Raw genomic sequence first — 18,267 nt, 5'->3', positions numbered from 1 at the left:
ATGCAGGTGGGATGCCGTGTCCAGTAAGTGCTGGCGCTTTTTATTGAGAGCGCTCGGTATCTGAAAAGCGGTACGCCTCCTTCCGCTGCCAGTTTCTCCCTTTTGAACAACAAGACCACGCTGGTCATACGTTGTTGAAATGTGTGAATGTGATCATCGTGACGTTCTTTTGATGATGCGAATGCAACAAAAGTCTGTGAATTGAATTGATTTATTCCCCCCACCCCTCCGCAGGCGGAGGAGAGAAAGGAGGACTTCACTCCTCGGCCGCGTCCCTCTTGCTGGTCTCCTGTCCTTCAAAGGTGGGATACTTGCTCTCCACTTGCGCCCAAGTCAGAGACCCGTTGGCCAAATCTCGGATGATCACTGGCAGCTCGCTCACCTGAGAAGAGACAGAGCGCGCTCAGTAAGAGACATGGACTCGTCCGGAGGACGGGATGGGACCGGACGGGACCTCGGCTCGGATCTGCCTCATAGAGTCTCGGTCCCTCAGGGTGGCGGTGTGCGGCGTCTTGTTGACGGTGTCAAAGTCAACGGTGATGCCGAAGGCCACGCCGACTTCGTCCGTCCGGGCGTAGCGCCTCCCGATGGACCCTGCGGAGTCGTCCACCTTGTAGGAAACGCCGTTTCGAGTCATGGCCTCGGCTGAGAGGAGACGAGAGGAGAGGTGTGAGCAGGGGCGGCGGATCGACAGCTTCATGGCACGTTCGATGCAACGCGCTTCCGGGGGAAATGAAATTGAAGACCGACTGCCCAATGTCCCACATCACCCAAAGTAATTTTCGCCGTCGTGATTGCGACGGGTGATTTCAAAAATGATTCGAGGAAGAATGTTCCCTTATTTTGAGATTTGACGATGTGTACTCGGACAATTCCAATATTTAGCAGGAGAAAATTTGGATCCCTTCACACATCAATAAAGATGAAATACAGGCGAAACATTTGACCGTTTTACAAAACATTTAGCATTTGACTTCACAACAGAGAGAAAAATTGTGAAAAATCAGCCGATTACTTCGGAGGGCATCATTTAAAATGAAAATACAAATGTTAAACAAAAAAAGATTGGCCGATAATACCTCGTATCAGCCAATCATCCTAACGCCAATCTGAAACGTGACTTTATAAGTGAACGCGTGTACACATGTCCACTTTTGGAAGCCTGCTTTAATGGCCATTCAGTCACTATTTTTTGATTCGGGGATGGACGGCTATCAAGGAAAAAAAAAATCAAACTACAAGTGTCATACTTACAGAGCTCTTTAACGAAGGGCACAAATTCCTGGTTTTGACTCAGAGGCAGAATAGAGCACTTGTATGGCGCAACTGTTGCTGGGAAGCTGAAGAACTGGCGGTGGAGGGTCACAAGAGAGAAGAGAGCTCGTTTCACTTCAAATGGCCGCCAAAAAAGCTCAATTCTTAAACGATTCGTTCTTCATTTTAGTAAGGAACCCTAACCCAAAAGTAATGTTTTTTTTCTTTTCAGTTGACTCATTCCATCCATGCATATTTTGTAATTGACCAATATCAGAGGAGAAAGGAATGGAAAATGTTTCATGTTCATGTCCCGCTAGCAGGCTACGCTTTGTCACGGGTCCATTTTGGAGTGTCCGGCTTAGGACGGGTTTTGGCCGTACTCACCGTCCTTTGCTCGTCGCCCTCCCTGACGCGGAAGGTGTGCTCAAAGATGCTGTACATGATCCTGCCGATCCCAAACGACGGCTCGATGACGTTGGGCACCACTTCCTCCACTGCGGAAAAGGAGACAGGTGAAGCGTGCGCCCCCTTCCGCGGCCGCCAGCCCAGCTCTGATCTCACCGTGTAGCGTCTTCTGAAATCGCTTGACGGTCACCATGTCTTTGGTCAGTTTGAAAGTCTTTCCCTCCAGCTCGACGGCAAACTCTCTGCAGGATTGAAAAGGGACTCTCGGCACTCAGCGAGCGCGGAGGCAATGGGGGAGGGGGGGCGTCGCCGCGCTTCGCCCACTCACCCGCTGCGCTCGAGGAGCCGCTCCTTCTCGGCCACGCGGCATTCGTCGCACGCGGCCAGGTACTCGATGATGATTTTGGCGTCCTTCTTGTAGGCCTTGCCGATGGCGCCTTTGTTGGGCTCCAAGTGGACCACGTTCACCACTTTGTGCGGCCACGTTAAGGAAGGAGCCTTTGCCGATAGGGGTGGCGGGCGAGAAGGCGGGCGTCGCGGAAGGATATGGCTTCTTTCAGCGGCTTCTCGGCCACCAGGGGCACCTTGGTGGCTTGGGCGTGGCACTTCAGGTCGAAGCAGGAGCGGTCGGCGCAGCCCACGATCTCGATCCAACCCTGCGAGCCGCAAAGGCCGCGATCAGCGCAAGCGCCATGACGAGAGAGCGCGCGTGAACGCGGAGGAGACCTACGTAGGAGGTTTTGGTTTCGGCGTCCCAGCAGTCGCAGGCGTAGTGGGCCATCTCGTTGTCCATGTGCTGGCGGAAGCGGAGCTTGTCTTTGGCTATTCCCACTTTGGTGAGATAGAGGTAGATCCTTCCGATGAAATAGCCCAGAACCGAATTATTGATCACCCCCTGCAAGACAAGAACGCGCAAATTGGGTGCCGTTTCCTGCTTGGCGGCCGTGCCGAACGGCCAAGTCTCGCACTTCCTCTGTGCTTCGATACCATGATTTCGTTTTGTGGAGCCGCTTCAATTGAAGTCGTTCGCCGACTCGCAGCCTTTGATGCATTCACTACGAGCACCGGACAAAATGCCGCCCGAAAACGAGTACCGGTAAGTCCTTCATCAATACTCCCAAGAAATCTGCGCTTTTGCCACTCTCGCACTTTTTTGATGGACAAACATTGACAGTGTATGCCAGGAGACAGCTGCTGATTCTCTTCTCCCACTCAGGAGGACGGTGGCGGTCGCGGGACAAACGTAGTCAAGGGCCCCCCCACCTGCTCCACGGCGTCTCCGAGCCTCATGGTGTGCGCGGACTGGCCGCTGGTCTGAGCCCCGGAGGAGTACAGCAGGATGTCCAGGTCGGCCACGTTGGAGAACTTGGGGTGCACCTTCTCGCCGGGGTCCACAAAGTGCTCGATCTCGGCCATGGTGAACTCTCTGTCGGGGAAGGCACAAACATGAAGACGTGTCCTGATTTAAGGTACGTTTACCCGTTCCGAGAAAGGGGAGAGGGGAAAAAAATAGTTACTTTCGATCAGTACCAGATCAAACCCTTTCATGTACCCAGCCCTGCAAATGCAACAGATTTCATTTCCGTTTTTTCCAAATTAAGTCCGACCTGTAACTTGAAGCGGGGAACCAAAGAACCCTTAGAAAGGTTTCGTACAAACGAAGCGGCGATAGCCCCCCACACCCCGCCCCCACCTGACACGGATGAGCCCGGAGCGAGGCGAGATCTCATTCCTGAAGGAGTTTCCGATCTGAGCGGCAGCAAAGGGGAGCTTTCCCTGGTTGAACTCCAGCAGTCGCTTGAAGTTGAGGAAGATGCCCTGAGCCGTTTCAGGCCTCAGATAGCTGCGCATGGAGACCAGCGTCATAAGACCAGATTTACACGGAGCGTCGTGGGCTTTTCCCTTCCCTTCCTTCCTCACCCTGGCATGTTCCCCCCTGGTCCGATGGAGGTCTGGAACATGAGGTTGAAGGCGATGGGCGCCGTGAGGTCATTTCCCGTGGTGGGAGACTTGACGCTGTACGTGACGAAAAGGTCGCTCAACTCTTGCTGCGTGTAGTTGTCCATCTGTCGAATACAACCTTAATCAGTGTGTCCAAAGTAGAGGCCTATCCCCCCCTCCCTTCAGTCACCTGCGTGATGACATCCTCCATCTCAGCCTTCTTCTCTGCAGTACACTTCTTGTCCGCCATCATCTTCTGCAGATGCGCTGCAGAAAAAAAACGATCAGTGAATCCAATTCCGCCGACACAGTAAGCAAGCGCACGCTGTTTTTACATCGGCATTTAGGGTGGAAGGAGGTTTCATCGCAGTCTGTGCATACATCAAAATGTGTTTTGGGTTTTTTTTCACAAGGGAGTGACCCAGTAAGCTGCACTAATAGCAGTCAGTTTTAACAGAGGAGAGAGAATACGCTCATCTCGTTAGCCTGTCCACAGAGTCTTGCACTGCATGACAGCATTGAGCTAGCAGACTTTCATTTAGGGCCAATTAAGTACAATTGCATAACATTGCGTAAAAAAAATAAATAATAATAATCGGGCGGCCCGGTAGTCTAGTGGTTAGCACGTCGGCTTCACAGTGCAGAGGTACCGGGTTCGATTCCAGCTCCGGCCTCCCTGTGTGGAGTTTGCATGTTCTCCCCGGGCCTGCGTGGGTTTTCTCCGGATGCTCCGGTTTCCTCCCACATTCCAAAAACATGCGTGGCAGGCTGATTGAACACTCTAAATTGTCCCTCGGTGTGAGTGAGTGCGAATGGTTGTTCGTTTCTGTGTGCCCTGCGATTGGCTGGCAACCGATTTAGGGTGTCCCCCGCCTACTGCCCGAAGACAGCTGGGATAGGCTCCAGCACCCCCCGCGACCCTAGTGAGGATCAAGCGGCTCGGAAGATGAATGAATGAATGAATAATAATGCTCAGTGACCTTGTATCTTTAAAAAAAAATGTAAGTAGAGGTACCCTTGAGGAGATGGTCTGCCCTGAAGCACTCGCCATTCTTGACATCTTTCACCATATAGTCAGCAAACTTGTCAACATGTCCCGATGTCCTGTTGACACAAAGAAATGGTGAACACGTCTCCAGGTGCTGTGACCTTCCATACGCCGTCACTTTTAAAGAGTGTATCTACAACCGGGCTGTGGAAGTCTGCGATAATGACAGCTCCCACGCATGAAATTGCAGAGTCCATGTGCGCCTGTCAAAAACAACCCACCGTCCAGCACTTGGGAGCTGACCGTAGGAACCACCAGGCAGCAAAAACAAAAAGCGCCCCACAAGGGGAATGTGCACAAGTTTGATTTCTGGCTCACTTGAGGACGGGCTCGGGGGTGAGCATGGTGCAGTCGATCTCCAGGATCTGCTCTTCCTGGATGAAGTGCTGCCTCCACGCCTGCAAGATGTTGTTCTTCAGGGCGCAGCCCACCGGCCCAAAGTCGTACAGGCCGCTCACACCTGAAGAGGATGAAGACTCGGTCAACCGCATCTGTCGACATGCATCGAGCGAGCTTTGTCGTACCGCCGTAGATGGCGAAGGCCTGGTCGTAGAAGAAACGCCTCTTCAGGGTGTCCTCCATCTTGGTCCTGTCCACAATGTCATCTTTGGGTTGCAACGCCAGCTCCTGCGGGCAGTTTGATCAATGACTCCTGGGCGAGATTGCCAAGCAGGGCTCAACTGTTGTACCTTGGCCTCTAAATTGCGCTTCCTCGCTTTCAGTTCGGCCACCGCTTTGGTCACGTCCACGTCGGGAGCGCCGTCCTGCTTCATTTGGCGAACGAGATCCCCCTGAAAAACAGACAGGGGGCATAACTGTGAAGCGGGGAGGGCACCAACTTTCAGCATCCACTGCCATCAAATTCGACAAAGAGACGATTGTCAATATCCTGAGCCATTGTCCGCTGTTGTCATCCTAATTTTCATACTCTTCCTCCGCCCACAGATCACTCCTTGTCAGCCCTAAAGCAAGACGGCGCCTTTGCTCCTGAGCCCCCCCCCGGCACCCTGGAAGAAGAGCCCCGCCAAAATAGATGGACCGACCCCACTCTCCTTGTGTCAAAAAATCACCAGCTATTTTCCTTGCTTTAGTGGGACCTTGTATGACGACTTTCTGCTTTTGAAAATAGGGGTTTATGTCCTTTTTGCGTTCTTTTGACGAAGCTATCCTTTACTCAATGATACGACGCACTTGAAATGAGTTCCACGCCAGCGCGGGGTGATTTCAACTTACTGAACGGAGCAACGGAAACTCAACTTTATTAGTGATGGGAATTCCGGCTCCTTTTAGAGTGTGTCGTTCACTTCAAAGAGCCGGCTCTAGGAGCCACACACATGAATTTTAACAAAAAAGTACGTTTTGATGCTGGAAAAAACGGGTTACACTCCCAATAAATAAAAGAACCAACCATGAAAGTTGAGACCAGCGCTTTTTAAATGTCGTGAAATATGAACTTGTCGATTGATTGGACCACACCCGTTTAAAAAGCCACAGCTGTGGCCGCGGCTGAAACGTGGCACAAGGGCGCAGACGCTACTGCGACGACTCGCCAGCAGCGAGCTAGTTGGAAGCTCCATTCATTGACTGGACTGAGCTGTCCTGATTGAAGCCGAACCTGGCGTCGGCACAGAAAGACTTTCTTGCACTATAAACGAACCTGTTCCTTGACTGCGAGCCTCAAAGGGGCGAGGATTTGCTCCATGTCGCCGTCCATGGTTGTTCGTCCTTCTTCCAGTCGTCGCTGCTGCAGCTCCTGCCACAGGTTCTTTTTCTTGTTCCTGTTGGAAAGGCGAGCCGACGTGGAAAGGGGCCGGTTCCGGAGGCGATCTAACCGAACAGGCCGGACCCGCAGCACCGAGCACAGCGAGGGAATGTCGGGGATGGTCCTCAGCGGTGCCGATGCAGAAGCCCCCCGGAGAAGAACAAGCATGGACAGACAGGAACGCTTGAGGAGAATGATGAAATCGCTCCGACGTCAAGATGTCAAGTAAATGTCTTTTAAATACATCGCCCACACTTTCGTCTCAAGAGAAACGGAGGGGGGCGGGGCAAATCAAGCTAAGCCACCCGTCCGCAGATTCGCCACAAAAGAACAGGCATCCATCATCTGAATCCCGTTTGCTGAAATGAAATGGAAACAAGACCCCACCACCACACAAAAAAGAGATAAATTGGTACTCTTCTGTAATTCGACTTCGTCTTTTTGTCTATTTTCTTCGGAAAATTAGTTGGGTGCTGTTTGAGTTTTGTCCACCAGATGTCTCTACGATTGCATGTTGAGGCACGACGACTGGAAGTCCTCTGTTTACCGCGCACGTTGAATACATAAATCGGAACCCGCGGTTAATTTACGCACTTTAATTTGTGCACTCGTGACCGACTCTTGTTTTTTGGTTTGTTTTTATTTTTTTGTTTCTTCCCTCCATGTCGTTCACATTGCAGTCAACAGTCACCTTGTCTCCGACACCAAGTGAAGGTATCACGATGCAGCGGCCGAATCGCAAAGCCTCCTGGGAAGTGTAGTCGACTGGCTTCAACAGTCATGTTCGCCGAGGAATAACACGCACGGTGTAGCCCCCCTCACGGCGCACCGCATCTCGCATTTTCCATGGACAACACGTCCATCATAACACAGGTTGCAAATCCCAAAGAGGAGGAAAGCATTTGCGCGAGTCAAGACCAAGGTAAGACGTACACGTTTGATTTATCATGACACGCTTCCATGTTATTTCCCCCACCCCCCTCACCGTGTGTAAAATATTGCACGGTGCAGAGGACACTGAATACTGCAGTAACAAATGCTCGGCCGATACAAGCGCCGCAGTTGATATCTAGCCCCCCGCCCCCCACGTTATATAAACGATTCACCCCAAATACGCTGGATTTGAACGATTTCTGTCATGTTTCCTCGCGTGATTGCACACCCCTGCTTCCTTTGCAAGAGGGGGCGGGTACTTTCTGTCTTTGTGTGCTTTACGGACTAAACATTGTTGGATTTACCTCGAGAACGCAGCAAAATCAAACAAGTCGACACACAAAACAATTGAGTTATCAAAATACTTACTCCTCTGTGCTTAGTGTTTTGTTTTTTGGTAGCCTGCAAAATGAATAGCAGCATTCTTTTCGGCAGTTTTTGGCAGAGCAGTGGATAAAAGGCGACCCCCTTTTTTAAAATGCATAAAATTCAAAATTAGGTCTGCATCCATTCATTTTCTTAAGGAAACCTTAACCTTGAGAGTGAGCCGGAGCCTGTCCTCGCTGACTTGGAGTGAACAAGCAGTCACGCTAACATTCGAACTTGTGTACAATATAAGATGCATATTTTGGGAATGTGAAAAGTGGAGTAGCCATAAAAACTTTGGAGCAACATGCACACTCCACACAGATTCCAAACCAAAACCTGAGAACTGCAAGGCAGAATTGCCAACTTCTCGATAATTCTGTTTTCTCTTTTTTTTTTTAGAGTTACAAATGCAATAAAAAGTTGATTTTGAGGCACCATCTTTGGTAGCAGCACATTTCACAACGCCACCAGAGTGAAAACGTATATTTATATTTATTTTCTTAAAGCTTTTTAGTTTCCTCAAGCTCTTTGTTTCCACTCCCCAACAAAATTTTCTTTAACCCTAAATATAAACCAAAGGGAAGTGCACGTTGAGTACTTACCCAACGCACATTAAGGTTGACTTCCGAAAGCCCGCTGGCTTACGCTGCAGGCTGCTAACAAAACTGGTATTGATATTGCAGTTTCTAGAAACCCTTCAACGAGTAATTTGTTGACACACAGCGCCAGCAGAGACCATCAATTCTGCAAAGTATACAATACAATACAATACAGAACACAAGACAAAGGCAGCACTCTCGATGTGCTAATAATTGCATTTACCAGCAGTAGTCCAGTGCAGCTCAAGACACATTTCAGCATAAAATACAGCATGTAGCTGCTCTGAAATGAAGCATAAATAAATCATCCCCCCCGCCAAAACCCCAAATCCAAGCCAGAGGGGGTCTTGTGCCTCCAAGGCCATGCCTCGGCATATTCTCTCTTGGCGTCATGGAATGACCCTTGCGGTCTTCCGTGCCCCGTCACCCTTAGCGTGCGTGTAGGTGACGGGTGACTGGGGGCGTAATAAGCGCCCCCTTGCACCGCCTTCAAAGGGCTTCTTCTCGTCGAGAGGCTTTCGCCGTGATCGCGCCGCGCGCAGATAGCTCTGAGTGGATGAGCCACCTACTCCCATCGGATGAGCTTTTTAGCTGGTGTGACGATGATGACGGCGGATCGTCCTTATGCTTTGGTCCATTTTAGTGCCCTGTCCATTTGAAAGGCCATCCCCATTCAAGATCGCTTCTTGCAGGTCAAATCTGCATCGTCTTTTCGCATCACCTCCCGTCACACTTTTCAATCCTCCGTTTCAGGGGGGCGAAGCATTTCAAAGGATATCGAATTCCACCTGTGCAAAAAGTGGTCACAGCTGCGCATGGAGAACGGGGCAAGAGCGCCAGTTGATTTGAAAGCTTGTCCGACAAAGCGAGACGCCCGCTTTGTTGTTCTGCGTTTGGGGCCTCCGAATAGTCGCGGGTTTTTCATCACGTGCGCTTGCCGCCAGGCGTCGAGCGCCGCGGCTGGCGAGCAACTTCGCAGCCTGCTTGCGCAGCGGCGTCTCGTCGCGCTCATTGTTTCTTCCCTGAGCTCTCGGTGTTTTCATTGCGAGCCCCCTTGCTCGTCATCTCCTTCGTAGCGGGCGCTCGAGAAGCAGCCGTCGTCACCCCCCCCCCCCACCTCAATTCTACTACTTGCGGTGGAAGTCTTCTTACGACGCGTCTCTCCGGCTGTACTGGACTGCCCCCTGGTGGCCAGTGCGCTCCCATCAGAAGCAGCGGTCGCAAAAGCGGTTTGGCCTTTGTTCGGGAAACTTTCCACACAGCCGTGCCGTTTCAAAGCGACCCTGTTTTTCCGTTTGCATTATTAACGCAGCCACCGCCACGCGCCCTCCTGGTACTGACCTCTTTACCCGCTTGGCCGCTCGACCGCAGCTGCCAGGTCCTAAAATACAGTTGTTGCGGGCAGCCCCGCAAAAAGGGCTTGCTTGGCGAGGCCGCAAGATGGAAGCAAAGCGCCTCCAACACAGAGGATCGGAATGGATGGACGCTTGGCCTCCTGGGAGCCGGACCGGGCTCTTTGGCGGGTCAACCGCATGCCGGGCGGGGCCACGGGGACGCCTTCCGCTCCTGTTGTCGTCCTTTTGCCCTCACCTTTTCCTGCGTGGCGTCCACATTTGTTGGATTTTTATTTTTTTGCTCGCGCCTCACCTCCATTTTATCCCCCCCCCCCCACCCCCAACTTTCTGTTCTAGTCTCCCAGTCCAACGGCAGCCTCAAGAAGCGGCACAGTCGGAGCATCTTCAGCCCGTTGTTCTGCTGCTTTCGCAACTACAATGACTACCGCGTGGAGCCGCCGCTCGCCAACAACAAGACGCGCGCCCTGCCGCCGCCCCCACCGCTGCCCGAGGAGAACGGCGCTCCTCTCAAGGTGAGAAGCGTTTGCTCTCTGCACGACATTTTTTAGTCTTCCCACTACAAATGTTTATCAGCTACTTTTTGTTTGTTTTGTTTTTTTGGGGGGGGGGGTTGTTTTTGTCTTAGATTTTAGTGTGGTTGAATATGGAGCGTGTTTTTCAAAGTGCCAGATCGGGGCGGGGCATTCGTGCGCCAATTCCCAAACAATTGTTTGCCCTCCCTTCTTTCCGACCATCCACTATTCCCCAAATAAATCCATTGAAAACAAAGGCGAAAAGCAAAGATGTTGGTCATGTCACGAGTCAAGTGCTTTTCTGAAGCGCAATTAGTCTGCGCAGTGTCTTAAAAATGCCTCTGAGGTGTGGGCTCGGAGACCTCTCGTTGTGCTTCGGGCCGCTTTTCCCATTCAGTGTGCCGGCTCTCCTTGCCCACACGTGAGGGCGTTGCAGGCGGAGCGACAGATTTCACCACCCTCCCCCTTTTTGACCAGTTGAGCGCGTACGCGCGGTGCCAAAATTGCTGGCGACGGCGCAAAAAGCCCCCGAGGGAGCGACAAATCTTTTGGCCGTCTCCGCTCGCGTTTACCCGAGACATGTCTTGCATCCAGGAGGTTAGCGACACCTTTTTTTCTCCTTTCTTTCAAATCCCCGCCGCCAAATGCTTTTCTGACTCTGATGCGCCATCGTGAAAATGCAGCCTGAGCCTGTCAATCACGTTCATTCCGTTCAACGTGATGACATTCCCCGTCATGATTGCGAAACTGTAAAAAAAAAATCAATCAAATGAATCCCTCTGAGATTCCTGTATTGCACTATGTGTCCCCCCCCCCCCCCCCCCCCCCCCCACAGGGCTGTACCATCTGTCCCGTCACGCTTGTCTGTCAGTCTGCGGCCCATTTGGCAACAAACACCGGGGCTGCACTTTTTTTTCTCTCCCTCTCTTCAGTCCCCAAAGGCGGCACAGGGCAGAGTCAACACAAGGTGACTTCAAGCGGCCACTTTTGACAAGCGCTCGAAGCTTTGGTGGCTGGATTGGGTGGCACGCTTGAGTCCGAGTCTATGAGCACATTGAGCAGAACTGTCCCCTTTGGGACTTGATGAAATTTCGTTTTGGAAAAGAGCCTTTCAACTAAGAGCTTCCACTCGTGTGGTTTGTCAGCGTGTGACGGTTGCTTCCGCTGATGAAACGGCATCTAATTAATTCTCGCATGTTTTTCTGTGTTGCCTTGGCAGCCCCCAGCCAAGTTCCTCCTGCCTGAGGTCAGTATAGCAGACTGCGGCAGGAACTGCGTCGTGATCGACCTGGATGAGACTCTGGTTCACAGCTCCTTCAAGGTATGCTCCGTTCACGGGAGTCTCGGATCGAAACGGCACCGGTGGACGACGGGAGGGAAGCCGAGCCAAACGATGTCAACGCCTAACTTGGATTTGGGGGCTAAAACAATCCGTCGAGTTGAAACGACTACCTAACGTTGACCTTGATGGCAAGAATGTGAGTTAGCGAGCAAGTTGTTTGCTCCAAAGGTTGTTCGACTGGCAGTGTGCCACCAATTAAAAACGTGGCCGAGCTGATTTTCAGATTGTGTTGAGGTGCTCAACTTAACTTTTGTGGTTGTTTGGGCTGGTGAAATGTTTTGTCGTCCGCCGCAGATGGCGGAGTAAATGAACTGCAAATGCTTTGCGGGCCAAGCTTTGCATCAAAGCCGAAGCCTTCCCAGCGAGCCGTGTCCTGTTGGCGCGCTGCACCGTAGCCACCCACATGTGGACGGAACGGCCCATCTAAAAATAGCTGCTGGGTTACATAACGCGCGTGTGGAGACTGAAGCGGCGTGTCGTGTGGGGGTTGCGGATACTGAATGTTATTGGGGGGGGGTGAGGGGGGGGCATCAGTCAGAATCCAATCGGGCGGTTCCCCCGACGTGAAGGCAAAAGTGAGTCGCTGCAGTTGTAGACAATGTGGCCGTTTGAAAACGTCTTGGGGTTGGTTTCTATTGCGGTCCCTGGGTTCACCGTGCAAAGCTACTGGCTTTGGCCTTCCTGTGTGGAGTTGGCATGTTCTCCCCGTGCCCGCGTGGGTTTTCTCGGGGTACTCGGCTTTCCTCCCACATTCCCCCAAAAATGCACGGCAGGCCCTTAATTAACGGACTATTGATTGATTCTTCTTTTCTAGGACTTGGTTACCCCACCCCAGATATATGCGCCAGATTGCTTCAAATGTATTTTATGTATTGCGGATGCTGACACACGGGAGGATGACTGTACTTGTGCCCCACCTCCCCCCAAAAAAAGAAGGAACAAGGCTCCGACAGTCACAGTGGCTGTTGACTTGTGAGGCAGCTCTCCATTTGCTTCCAAGGAAACGATGGGCTCCCATCCAATCTCTTCTTCTCATCTCACACCCGTGCACGTTCCCGCGCCGCGTCTCCTCCTCGCTGGCGTTTCTCACGTTGCCCCGCCCTCGACACGCCTGTGTGATTGATTGGCTAACGCGAGGTCTCGTTGCCTTGTGTGTGCCCCGCAGCCCATTAGCAACGCAGACTTCATCGTTCCGGTGGAGATCGATGGAACTGTTCATCAGGTACGCGCCCGCTCACGTGCGTGAGAAATACATTTTGTTGTTTTCCCCGCCACGCGCTGAGACAAAGAACGGCAGACACGTTTATTCCAAGCGCGTCCATGGATAAGCACTTCAACTTGTCAGGGAGCGTGGATTGATTTCCTCATTTTGCTCTGTTCATGTTATACCAACTCTTGATTCAAAATAGTCGTTTTTGGTTCTTTCAAATGACATGTTTGATTCGTCATCTAGATGTCTGCTTCTTGGAATTGTTTGTAGCAAAAAAGAATGAAGTTTTGTATTTTATTTTTTTTATTTGAACTTCTATTTTTTGGGGGGGTCACTCTTTACTTCAATGTATCTTTTCCATTTTATTTGAACTTGAAATATGTGGTTTGTTTTTCTTTATTGACAAATCATTGACATTTTTTATTTTTGACTTTATTCTTTCATTTTGAAATTATTTTTCTCATATTTTAAAATGTATAGATTTAATACGGTGTATTTTCAGGATCTCATATTTTTCATCTTAATCAATTTTTATTTTACTCTTGCTAAGTTTAATGTATTTGCTCTCATGTGATTCTTTTATTTTTTCATTGTATTTTATGCATATTTTAGTTTACATTATTTGTAGTTGTTTACTATTGCTAATTTGATTTGTTTTTCCTCTTTTCTGGGTTTTAAAATCCTTTCCCCCCCAAAAAAGATTTTTTTTGGTCTTAATTTGATGTCTTCATCATGCAGGTTTCAAATAATCTTTTTTTTTTTAACATGTATTATTTGAGAACATTTTTAATTCACGTGCTATTATTGTGATTTTTGTTCTGCTATGCTTTGAAATTCAAGCGAACTGCTTCCGGAGCACCGTAAGTTGAGAGGTGGCGTGAGGAGCGGCCGTCGACGCGCGGCTGCGACCTGGTTCAAGTAATCCAGGATAGGCTTTCTGCCTCAAACTCGGCCTCTTCTCGATTACTTGCGCTCGGGAGCAGCGGCTATTCGCCGGAGGACACCTGAAATGTCCGACATTTAGCAAATTCAGATCCACGTTCCCATTTATGGTGCAAAATGAAAAAATGGATCCATCTGTTTTTCAGGTGTATGTGCTGAAGAGGCCTCACGTGGACGAGTTCCTGCAGAGGATGGGGGAGCTCTTCGAATGTGTCCTCTTCACCGCCAGCTTAGCCAAGGTCAGCGCAACTGGGTAGCCTCACAAAGACAGCTGGAAAAATGTTGCCTTTTCATTCCTTTATCTTTTTAATTTAATTTAATTTAATTTTTTTTTATAAATGCTTCAATCCTAAAACGGCCCAGGACGGTAATATTTATGATTTTGGCGGGATTTGAGGTCGACTGTTCTGTCGCAGGAGGGTCAAATTGGACATTTGGAAAATCCAGAAAAAAAAATCAAGATTAAGGAACAACTTTAAAAATACTTTGATACTTGTAATCATTTCAAATGCTTATCGTTCGCCATCTTTTTTTGTGTTTGTTTTGTAGTTGTTTTGTTTGGAAAGACCGGACTGGACCCAAAATAATTTTTAGGTGGGCTTTATTCCCGACTGAACAATGAAAAATTGTTCAGCATTGAGATGAAAGACAGACGTTAACTGAATTTTAAAAGAGTTGGAAAAGGGATCAAAGAAAATTATCTAACAGATTAAAGAAAATTTCACCATAATAAACAGCAGCAGTGGCTTGCTTGATAAGGGAAGAGAAATAAAAAATACATTATTTCCAAGCCCCAACAATCCATGAAACTTAAAAGCGCAGGCCGACGAATCATTACAATCCAATGTGATGAGAGGAAACACTTTCCGGCATGTTGGGTGTATACAAAACAGGTGGAAAAACACAAATGATCTCCCCTCATTTGTGTATCATATCAAATGATATGAACAGATACACAGTTCATATCATTTCACAGTCAAAAAAACATATTTACATCTTGTAACATTGCGAAGCGGCAGATTTCAAACTCCAAACCCCGATATTTTGCTCTACAAATACCATCCAAATAATTAATCACCCGTCCAAATATAACGCCTAACGAGCTTCATGGTAAAATAGCTACCAATTACCTGGATATCGCCGGGGTTACAACGACGATCATGGGTGTATCATTTTGGGACAAGCAGTAGACACAGTTCAACGAGTGACCAGTTGACCTCCTTCACGTGCATGTCACCCTTACTCCACTTCCTGGTCTGATTCCTACACGCTCTATATGTTCCCGTTTGTTTTGACAGTGCTACATTTGTTAAACAAGGCAGCCTTCACTACATAAGTCTAAGTATGGTTCACCTGGTTATATTTGTAATTGGACACTGCTGTACAAAATATTAGAAAATCTTGCTTCCACAATGTATTAAAATGAGTTAAAACTGCAATCTACACAACATCCTATTTTTAATGCCTTTTTTTGGGGGGGCGGTGGATTTTAATCCCGAGTGGGGGAGAAACGGTACCATCTGGTGGCCAAATGAGAGGAACGCCTTCCATTGGAAAGCCAGCAAGTGAAGCGAGAAAGCGACGTGGCCTGAGTTCAGCCTTTTTCGGATCAGCGCTGAGCACAGCGGACAGCGTTCAGTGTTGTCAGGTGCCGGGGCGCACGCAAGGAAACCACATATCGATAACGTAAAAAGAAAAATAGCCAAGACCGTAGGGATCCTCTACAAAACCAGGGAAGTGTTAAATAAGAGATCTTTGTACACATTATACACTTCATTATTATTACCATATATGACCTACTGTGTGGAAATATGGGAAAATCCCTGCAAAACAAACACACTCCCTATTCTCAAACTACAAAAAAAAAGCAATTCGAATTCTTAATAGATCAAAATATACGGAACCCACAAATCCACTATTTATCAAATTAAATACGATGAAATTTTATGACCTGGTTGACTTTAAAATCGCCCAATTAATGTACAAAGCACACAATAACCTGCTCTGCCAAAACATTCAGAAGTTTTTCGAAATTCGAGAAAGCAACTATGAATTAAGAGGTACCAATTTATTCAACAAACTCAAAACAAGAACAAACATCAAGCAAAGAAGTGTATCTAGCAAAGGTGTTAATCTGTGGAATAATCTCGAAACAGACCTAAAAATGTGTAAATCGCTTGCTGAGTTCAAAAATAAATTTAAAAAAATAGTACAAACAACCTACATCAATCAGAGTTAAACTGATAAATTTTAAACATGAAATATAATGATAAATCAGAACTAAGTTGATAAAAGGCTTGTAAATTTCCCCAGTGTGGGACGAATAAAGGATATCTTATCTTAAATAGAGAAAGGTATTGAAATATCCATTATGAATACAAGAGAAAATTGACACGAGTGCCAGGGTGAGGATGTATATAATCCCGATACAAACCAAAAGTTGTAAAAATATCACGGTTAAGGGTAAATTATGAGCCTTAATGGAGACTTCTTCTTACTTTTTCTTTTCTGATTGATATAAAAATGGTTTAGTAGATGTAAACACATAACGGGGTAGGACTAGTTTTTTACTTCATCCTACTCCCTTGAACATAATAACTGTGTTGAATGAAGACTGATTTTTCTTTTTACTTTTTTATCTACCTTATTTTCTGTCAAATTATGACTGTATATGTTATATGTTCAATAAACAAACAAACAAGGCCAAATCTCTGACTCTGTGCGCCGTGCGGCCTTTTTCCAGTACGCGGACCCCGTGGCTGACCTCCTGGACCGCCGGGGCGTGTTCCGTGCTCGTCTCTTCAGGGAATCCTGTGTGTTCCACAGAGGAAACTATGTCAAAGACCTCAGCCGGCTGGGCCGGGAACTCGCCAAGGTCATCATCGTGGACAACTCGCCCGCCTCCTACATCTTCCACCCCGAGAACGCTGTGAGTCGATTGCACGCGTCGACCAATGGTGGGCCACAAGAGCGCCCATTCCGATATTTGGCAGAGTTGCGCTCTCCTCACCATTGGTTTCAATTCTCGAGATTGAATCCAAGAACTCCTTTTTGGGGTTGAGGAGAAGATTGGACGCTTTTGCTTGTCTCTAGCAGTTTTACGTTGTCATCTGTTGATGTGTAAAAACAAACCCAAAAAAACGTAACTAAAGATGGGCCCGAATAGTGACTGTGCGGCTAGACGGCGAGCGAACCAGTCAAGAAAACTCTGTACACGAGACTTACTTGATGAAGTTGTCTTGCCCTTCCAAGGCTCCAGCATTTGGAGACCACTCACAGTCGTCTATGAGCTATTCGGAACCAGCTTCCACGAGAACTTTTTTTACACAGCAGAAATGCGTCAAAGATCTACTCTTGCCACAAAAAAAAGGGAGGTCTTACTCTCACTTTTTTTTTTAACTCCCAAAGTTCTCACAGTTTGCACTATGACAGGGAATAATAAGCAGACTGATTGATGATCAAATATGAACTGCTTTCCCCTTTTTCAATGAACACTTCAAACTCAAACAAAAAAAATATGAATGTCGACGGTCGTCACCGATGACGAATCACCGGGTCTTTTGTTTTGCTTTTTTTGGGGGGGTGTCGCTCAGGTGCCGGTGCAGTCGTGGTTCGACGACATGGCCGACAAGGAGCTCCTGGAGCTGCTCCCCATCTTCGAGGGCCTCAGTAAAGAAGATGATGTTCACAGCCTCTTACAGAGCCTGAGGGACAGGTAGCAGGGGGCCCCAAAAGCAGCCCGCCTGCCCCGCCCTCCCCCCCTCCCCCCAACAAAAGACTCCCATGTTTCTAAGGAGACGAAGAAGAAGACATACTTAAAACAAGTACTTTTTCTATCAAATTCATATTTTAGTTACCGGGGAAAACAAAGTCTTTCGGAGTGGGGAAGGGTGGGGTTGTTTATTTTTCTGGTGCAAGACGTTCCTTGGTCTTCTCTTTCAGAATGAAGTGCCTTCATTGTTTCCTCATGTTGGGTAGGGGTCGCACTTTATTACCCCAATAACTCCCTCATCCACCCGTCTCGCTCTACCCCCCCCATTCCCACTATTTAACCAGAAATTGTGACCCTTTTTCTTTTGTAGTTGATGGATTGACTTAATGACGCGTGAGTGCTTGGAGTGATTATGATGAACATCAGCATCCACCGAGTCAATGTTGCCGAGACATGTATTGATTAGCCTAGATGATATCAAATTGTATTTATTGGTGTGGGTGGGGGGGTGTTCAGGTGCATTGTAATATATTGACAAGAAGAAATGTAAATTGTACTGTACAACATGATTAAAGCTGCAAGTTTGCACACACTCACTTTGCGTCCTGCTACGTGAGACCTTTTGAAAATGTCAACTTCATCTCGGAACCTTCCAAGCCCATTGCCTTTATTTCAGTCATCTTTTTTTTGGGGGGGGCGGGGGTGCTTTCGCTACTATGACTTTTTTTCTGTCAAATTCCAACTTCTTGGAAAAGTACAACTTTATTCATGTCAGGTAAAGTTGTTTTTGTCTCGCTTCTATTTTTAGAATTGAGTAAAGAGTTGCGATTTTGGTTTTGTGAAATTTAAGAAACTGGTTTCACCATGCACGTTTTCCACT

The 18,267-nt window shown here is 48.3% G+C and overlaps 2 protein-coding genes, 1 long non-coding RNA gene and 1 other non-coding gene across 8 annotated transcripts; 2 read left to right on the top strand and 2 right to left on the bottom strand.

Moving 5' to 3' along the window:
* Window positions 1-12: 12 nt before the first annotated feature.
* LOC127592966 (glycine--tRNA ligase-like) lies at window positions 13-6,581 on the bottom strand. Its single transcript, XM_052054107.1, has 17 exons — window positions 6,309-6,581; window positions 5,341-5,442; window positions 5,176-5,278; window positions 4,970-5,111; window positions 4,619-4,707; window positions 3,794-3,870; window positions 3,583-3,728; window positions 3,356-3,505; window positions 2,926-3,088; window positions 2,393-2,557; window positions 2,212-2,318; window positions 1,991-2,137; window positions 1,819-1,904; window positions 1,642-1,751; window positions 1,255-1,348; window positions 455-645; window positions 13-382 (listed from the first exon to the last, which is right to left on the bottom strand). Exons 1-17 carry the CDS (start codon window positions 6,579-6,581, stop codon window positions 257-259), a joined length of 2,271 nt encoding a protein of 756 aa, XP_051910067.1. The 3' UTR covers window positions 13-256.
* On the top strand, window positions 2,984-6,613 carry LOC127592993 (uncharacterized). Its single transcript, XR_007960276.1, has 2 exons — window positions 2,984-3,131; window positions 5,597-6,613. It is a non-coding gene; the product is annotated as an uncharacterized LOC127592993 (long non-coding RNA).
* Window positions 4,777-4,911, bottom strand: LOC127593498 (small nucleolar RNA SNORA84). The gene has a single exon (XR_007960429.1). It is a non-coding gene; the product is annotated as a small nucleolar RNA SNORA84 (small nucleolar RNA).
* A 328-nt stretch (window positions 6,614-6,941) lies between the features above and the next one.
* ctdspla (CTD (carboxy-terminal domain, RNA polymerase II, polypeptide A) small phosphatase-like a) lies at window positions 6,942-17,433 on the top strand. Of its 5 annotated transcripts, none has more exons than XM_052054139.1 (7): window positions 6,942-7,335; window positions 10,006-10,181; window positions 11,401-11,502; window positions 12,689-12,745; window positions 13,822-13,914; window positions 16,502-16,632; window positions 17,269-17,433. In XM_052054139.1, the coding sequence occupies exons 1-7, from the start codon at window positions 7,260-7,262 to the stop codon at window positions 17,381-17,383; spliced, it is 750 nt and encodes a 249-aa protein (XP_051910099.1). In that variant the 5' UTR covers window positions 6,942-7,259; the 3' UTR covers window positions 17,384-17,433. The 5 variants fall into 5 exon arrangements, with proteins under 5 accessions (XP_051910099.1, XP_051910100.1, XP_051910097.1 ...); XM_052054140.1 differs by having other exon boundaries at window positions 6,970-7,335; window positions 16,502-16,604; XM_052054137.1 differs by having other exon boundaries at window positions 6,975-7,335; window positions 16,419-16,632.
* The last annotated feature ends 834 nt before the right edge of the window (window positions 17,434-18,267 follow it).

Source organism: Hippocampus zosterae, chromosome 20 (assembly GCF_025434085.1).
Source record: "Hippocampus zosterae strain Florida chromosome 20, ASM2543408v3, whole genome shotgun sequence".
NCBI lineage: Eukaryota > Metazoa > Chordata > Actinopteri > Syngnathiformes > Syngnathidae > Hippocampus > Hippocampus zosterae.
This window is presented reverse-complemented; position numbering and strand designations above follow the sequence as displayed.

What these genes read in the sequence shown, in the direction of transcription:
- LOC127592966 (XM_052054107.1), bottom strand. Translation starts at nt 6,581, where the DNA reads ATGCTTGTTCTTCTCCGGGGGGCTTCTGCATCGGCACCGCTGAGGACC. An exon ending in CCAGGGGGGAACATGCCAGG is followed by an intron (nt 3,506 to 3,582) that starts GTGAGGAAGGAA and finishes CTCCATGCGCAG; the next exon opens with CTATCTGAGGCCTGAAACGG. An exon ending in CCGAAACCAAAACCTCCTAC is followed by an intron (nt 2,319 to 2,392) that starts GTAGGTCTCCTC and finishes TGCGGCTCGCAG; the next exon opens with GGTTGGATCGAGATCGTGGG.
- ctdspla (XM_052054136.1), top strand. Translation starts at nt 7,260, where the DNA reads ATGGACAACACGTCCATCATAACACAGGTTGCAAATCCCAAAGAGGAG. An exon ending in TGGTTCACAGCTCCTTCAAG is followed by an intron (nt 11,503 to 12,688) that starts GTATGCTCCGTT and finishes TGTGCCCCGCAG; the next exon opens with CCCATTAGCAACGCAGACTT. An exon ending in TCGATGGAACTGTTCATCAG is followed by an intron (nt 12,746 to 13,821) that starts GTACGCGCCCGC and finishes TCTGTTTTTCAG; the next exon opens with GTGTATGTGCTGAAGAGGCC.